We start from the raw sequence: 6,348 nt of genomic DNA, 5'->3' as shown, positions 1-6,348 counted from the left end.
AAAATAAAAAAATATGTTAGAACTGTAAATATACAGTGATATGTTTATATTACTATTTTTTATGATATGAAATTGTCTAGAGCTGTTTTAAACGAAATTTCTTCTTGTTTACACTCATGTACAAAATGACAAAATAAATCTGTCTGAGTCTTTAAGCCAATTAACCTGACAGTCATGTTTTTGGACTGTGGCAGGAAGCCGGAGTACCCAGAGAGAACCTGCAAACTCCATGCAGAAAGACCCCGGGCCGGGAATCGAACCCAGAACCTTCCTGCTGCAAGGCTATTTCAGACATTTTGAATTGAAAAAGCTTCCTGGACGGAAAGAGAAACGTTTTCAAACTTGGAAATAAAGTCCAGTGGATTTTTTCTTTGAACTTTTCTAATTAAACTTTATTTTTCTTGTATCTGGACTTACATTGGTGTAAGGGGGGGTGTGGTGGCGGTACACGATCCAGGGAGGAACCGCCAGGGTTCGGTTTAACATCTTAGCGAAGGCAAGAGATCCCAGGAAGTGGTCTGCCTGGTTCCCGAAGCGACCTGGAGGACAAGATCCAGAACTTACAGTCATGGCAAAAAGTTTTAAGAATGATTCAAATGTTAATATTTACAAAGTCTACTGCTTCAGTTTTTATAACGGCAATGTGCATATACTCCAGAATGTTCTAAAGAGTGATCAGCGTAACAGCAATTAAGTAAGTCAATATTTGCCTAGAAAATGAACTTTATCCCCAAAACACATTTCATGGTGATTGCAGCCCTGCCTTAAAGGAGCAGCTACCATGATTTCAGTGATTGCTCCATTAACACAGGTGTGGGTGGTGATGAGGACAGGGCTGGAGATCAGTCTGTCAGGATTCAGTCAGAATGACGCCACTGGACACTTTAAAAAGAGGCTGCTGCTTGGCATCATTGTTTCTCTGCTGTGAACCATGGTTATCTCTAAAGAAACACGTGCAGTCATCATTGCACTGCACAAAAATGGCCGAACAGGAAAGAGAATGGCAGCTAGAAAGATTGCACCTCAGTCAGCAATCTATGGCATCATCAAGAACTCAAGGAGAGAGGTTCCATTGTTGCCAAAAGGCTCCAGGGCGCCAAGAAAGACCAGCGAGCGCCAGGACCGTCTGTTAAAAGTGTTTCAGCTGTGGGATCGGGCTACCAGCGGTGCAGAGCTTGCTCAGGAATGGCAGCAGGCAGGTGTGAGTGCATCTGCACTGTGAGGCGGAGACTCTTGGAGCAAGGCCTGGTCTGAAGGAGGGCAGCAAAGAAGCCACTTCTCTCCAGGAAAACCATCAGGGACAGACTGATATTCTGCTAAAGGTACAGGGAGTGGACAGCTGAGGACTGGGGGAAAGTCATTTTCTCTTAGCAATCCCCTTTCCCATTGCTTGGGACATCTGGAAAACAGCAACTTCTCCAAACCGTCCAAGAGCAGTTTGGTGATGAACAACACCTCGCCATCAAGCAAAGCTGATATCTAACTGGCTCAGGGAACAAAACAGAGAGATTTTGGGTCCATGGCCTGGAAACTCCCCTGATCTTAATCCCATTGAAAACTTGTGGACAAACGAAAACCTTCTGACTAAATGCGAGCACTGATTGTGCAGAATGGACGCTATCAGTCAGGGTTTGGTCCAGAAGTTGATTGAGAGCAGCCAGGGAGAACTGCAGAGGTCCTGAAGAAGAGGAGTCAACACTGCAAATATTGACCTGCTGCATTAACTCATTCTGTCATTAAAAGCTTTGGTTACTCAGAATATGATTGCAATTGTATTTCTGTATGTGATGACATCTGACACACATGAAACCCAGAGGGCAGCAGATCAGGTGAAAATATAATATTTGTGTCATTCTCAGTACTTTTGGCCATGACTGTAGTCCTCTTGGATGAAGAAGTTAGATCCTCCAGATTTAACGGCTTTAGAAACAGCTCCTCTAGACTCACTAGTCTAAGTTTAGCTCCATCCTCTAAACAAAGTTGTGCAGCAGCAGCAGCGGGGATAAAGACTCACCCATGCAGGGACAGTACAGCACGTAGCCGCTTTCATCCCTCCTCAGCTCCGCTGCTGAACCCAGACAGATACGAAGCAGAAGGAGAAGAAACAGCAGATTTAATCCGAGCGGTTCGGCCGCCATGACGGTTCATCACGACGCTTCTTCTTCTTCTTATGAGATTTTATGGCGGTTGGCAGACTTGTGAATTGTGCATTACCGCCACCAACTGATATGGAGTAAAGCAAGAAAACAGGAAACGATTCACCCCCCCCCCCCCCCCCCCCAAAAAAAAAAAAAAAAAAAAAAAAACCTGTGTAACTTAAACCAACATAATACTAAATCACATTTGCCCATATAATTTTAATTTACTCTAGGTCATCGTAATTCTGCCAGTTTCTGATGGTCCCATCGGTCCTCCCATCATGCTTCCAACCATCTCCCAGTTCAAATCTTTAATGTCCAGAAATTTTTCTGCAGCCTTCACTATTATTTTGATTTTTTCAGTTTTTTTTTTGTTGTCTTTGCAGTACAATTAATCACTTCTACCATGAAAAGAACAAAATTTGTCTTTTTAACAATTAGTGAGTCTTCATCAATTTTTGGAGATTTCTCTAGAGGTTTGGAATTTGCCGTGTGTTGAACTGTAGATTTGGGTTTTTCTGACTGAGATGGGATCCTTTTTGCAGCTTCAGCGTAGGTTATTCCGAGCTCAAATTTCATTTTTTTAATTTCCTCAGACCTTTTGCTTGCTTCACAGCCGCGATAAGCAGCAGTATGTTCTCCACCACAATTACAGCATTTTATTTTAGCTTCTTTTCCACATTTTCCGTACTCATGTTCTCCTGCACACCTTCCACACCTCTGTTTCCCTTTACAAACTGCTGCAATGTGACCGAATTTTTGGCATTTGAAACATATCAGTGGTGGAGGATTGTAGATTTTGACATTATAGCTTATGTAACCGATGAATACTTTGCTTGGTAATTGCTCTTCTTCGAATTTAATTAACACAGATAAACTGTCAGATCTTTCTCCGTTTCTTGTTGTTTTGAACCGTTTTACTTCTTTTACTTTTGCACCGCTTATGTTTTCCAGAATCTCTTTTTCAGAAATTTTTAGAGGAACTCCTCCAATGACTCCCCTGCTGATCTTTTTGTTCTCCATTAAGCTGCACTGAACTCTTATCCCGTCAATTTTGTTGATCCGTATTGCTTTGCCTTGCTGGGCGCTGTCTCTGCAGTTAATTAGCAGGTCTCCACTGTACAGAATTCTGGCACCTCTGACTTCTCCGACAAGTTTATTGATGGTTTTTGTTAAGTGAACCGGATTCCAATTTGTAAAAGAGTCTGCCTGATTAACGACTTTGAATATGACTTTGAATTCATTTTGTTGTGCTGTGGAATGTATGGAATGATCATCACTGGATTGTTCTGAACTAGATTCCCCTTTAACTGATCTCTGTTTTTTTCGCTTTTTCTCATTTTTTGATGTTGCTGTCTTCCAACCTTCATTGTCACTATTTCCTTCTTCCATCCCACAAGAATCGCTTCCTGTTTCCTCACTACTCACGGCCCAGGACATCTCTCCACAAGCAGAGCAGCTTCAAAACACGCGCCATGCACCACCGGCCTGGTTCCGTGGTTGTCTTCATCATCACGACGCTTCTTCTGCAAGCTGCTGGTAAACACGGCTTTAAGCTCACTACTGCCACCGCCTGGTAGATAGCGGGACATACCGCAGGCAGAGGACTTCATGGCAGTTTGCAACTTTTAGGTGCACACCGCCACCTACTGTACCGGAGCATGCAGCATGAGCCACATCAAAATTTTAAATCTTATTGTATAATCCTATATTCTTAAGATACTTTGTAACATAATCTTCATCATATTTCATACAATTTAGTAATATATTTTTTTCAGTTTCTATTACTTTGCATTCTATAAACTCATCTTTCACTTTTCCTTAATAAAAATAATGTTTTATTTAACCCAGTATGATCATTAGTCGTGTCACAATAATCTCTTTTATCTGTTTGTCTTTTATTTCTATAAAAATACATAAAACCAGTAAATAGAGGTGAGACATGCGTCTGCTCGCTTAAATCGTGTCATTTCCTCTCTGTTTGTGCCACATTGATGTTTTTCAGTTTTTTTTCTCCTTGCCCAGATGTTTGTTGAGTTTACTTCTAATAATACAGTGAAAAATCCTCCACTACCTTTTTTTCTTGCTTGTTTCTTGGTGTCTCTGCCTCATTCTCCTCCTCATGCGTTTTGTAAACTTTAATAAACTTTCTCATCCAGTCTTTGTTTCCCGTTCACACCTCGATGAGCTTCTGGGAGGTTTTCCTTTGAATGATGCACTAATTCCAACCACTGAAACATATTATTCCTGATCTCAATGATTTAATCTTTAGAGAGGCTCTTATTTCTCAATATTTCTGCATCAGTCATTATTTCTTAAAGGCAGCCTCAATTTCAAACTTCGCTATCTGTTTCTGCACATGTGCACTTTCTGGCGTAAATCTGCGGTGAAGTACGGTTTCAGACAGTCATTGAAGCTGATTTATCGCATCACGGTTATTTGAAAATAACTTGGAGACCTAGACTGAGACAACTTTATTGTCATGTTGTGTACACAGTGTATCCAAAAGAAAATTTAAACCTAATTGAACTGGATTAAACCAAACTGAACTAGACTAAACCAAACTGAACTAGACTTAACCTAACTGAACTAGACTAAACTGAACTGAACTAGACTAAACCTACCTGACCTTGACTAAACCTAATTGAACTAAACCAAACTGAACTGAACTGGATTAAACCAAACTGAACTAGACTTAACCTAACTGAACTAGACTAAACTGAACTGAACTAGACTAAACCTACCTGACCTTGACTAAACCTAATTGAACTAGACCAAACTGAACTGAACTGGATTAAACCAAACTGAACTAGACGTAACCTAACTGAACTACACTAAACTGAACTTAACTAGACTAAACCTAACTGAACTGGATTAAACATAACTGAACTAGACTAAACCTACCTGAGCTTGACTAAACCTAATTGAACTAGACCAAACCGAACTGAACTGGATTAAACCAAACTGAACTAGACTTAACCTAACTGAACTAGACTAAACTGAACTTAACTAGACTAAACCTAACTGAACTGGATTAAACATAACTGAACTAGACTAAACCTACCCTGACCTTGACTAAACCAAACTGAACTAGACTAAACCTAACTGAACTAGACTAAACCGAACTTAATTAGACTAAACCTAACTGAACTGAATTAAACATAACTGAACTAGACTAAACCTGCCTGACCTTGACTAAACCTAATTGAACTAGACCAAACCGAACTGAACTGGATTAAACCAAACTGAACTAAACTTAACCTAACTGAACTACACTAAACTGAACTTAACTAGACTAAACCTAACTGAACTGGATTAAACATAACTGAACTAGACTAAACCTACCTGAGCTTGACTAAACCTAATTGAACTAGACTAAACCGAACTGAACTAGACTTAACCAAACTGAACTAGACTTAACCTAACTGAACTAGACTAAACCGAACTTAATTAGACTAAACCTAACTGAACTGGAATAAACATAACTGAACTAGGCTAAACCTGCCTGACCTTGACTAAACCTAATTGAACTAGACTAAATCGAACTGAACTAGACTTAACCTAACTGAACTAGACTAAACCGAACTTAATTAGACTAAACCTAACTGAACTGGATTAAACATAACTGAACTAGGCTAAACCTGCCTGACCTTGACTAAACCTAATTGAACTAGACTAAATCGAACTGAACTAGACTTAACCTAACTGAACTAGACTAAACCGAACTTAATTAGACTAAACCTAACTGAACTGGATTAAACATAACTGAACTAGGCTAAACCTGCCTGACCTTGACTAAACCTAATTGAACTAGACTAAATCGAACTGAACTAGACTTAACCTAACTGAACTAGACTAAACCGAACTTAATTAGACTAAACCTAACTGAACTGGATTAAACATAACTGAACTAGGCTAAACCTGCCTGACCTTGACTAAACCTAATTGAACTAGACTAAATCGAACTGAACTAGACTTAACCTAACTGAACTAGACTAAACCGAACTTAATTAGACTAAACCTAACTGAACTGGATTAAACATAACTGAACTAGACTAAACCTGCCTGACCTTGACTAAACCTAATTGAACTAGACTAAATCGAACTGAACTAGACTTAACATAACTGAACTAGACTAAACCGAACTTAATTAGACTAAACCTAACTGAACTGAATTAAACATAACTGAACTAGACTAAACCTGCCTGAC

At 39.7% G+C, this 6,348-nt stretch overlaps 1 protein-coding gene across 1 annotated transcript; it reads right to left on the bottom strand.

The window, feature by feature from the left end:
* Positions 1 to 366: 366 nt before the first annotated feature.
* On the bottom strand, positions 367 to 2,157 carry LOC119783516 (GDP-fucose protein O-fucosyltransferase 1-like). The gene is made up of 2 exons (XM_038285096.1): positions 2,015 to 2,157; positions 367 to 539 (listed from the first exon to the last, which is right to left on the bottom strand). The coding sequence occupies exons 1-2, from the start codon at positions 2,136 to 2,138 to the stop codon at positions 382 to 384; spliced, it is 282 nt and encodes a 93-aa protein (XP_038141024.1). The 5' UTR covers positions 2,139 to 2,157; the 3' UTR covers positions 367 to 381.
* Positions 2,158 to 6,348: the final 4,191 nt, after the last annotated feature.

Source organism: Cyprinodon tularosa, unplaced genomic scaffold (assembly GCF_016077235.1).
Source record: "Cyprinodon tularosa strain WSP-4 unplaced genomic scaffold, ASM1607723v1 ctg2065, whole genome shotgun sequence".
NCBI classification, from domain to species: domain Eukaryota; kingdom Metazoa; phylum Chordata; class Actinopteri; order Cyprinodontiformes; family Cyprinodontidae; genus Cyprinodon; species Cyprinodon tularosa.
Note: the sequence above shows the minus strand (reverse complement) of the source record. Positions and strands in the feature narration are given on the sequence as shown.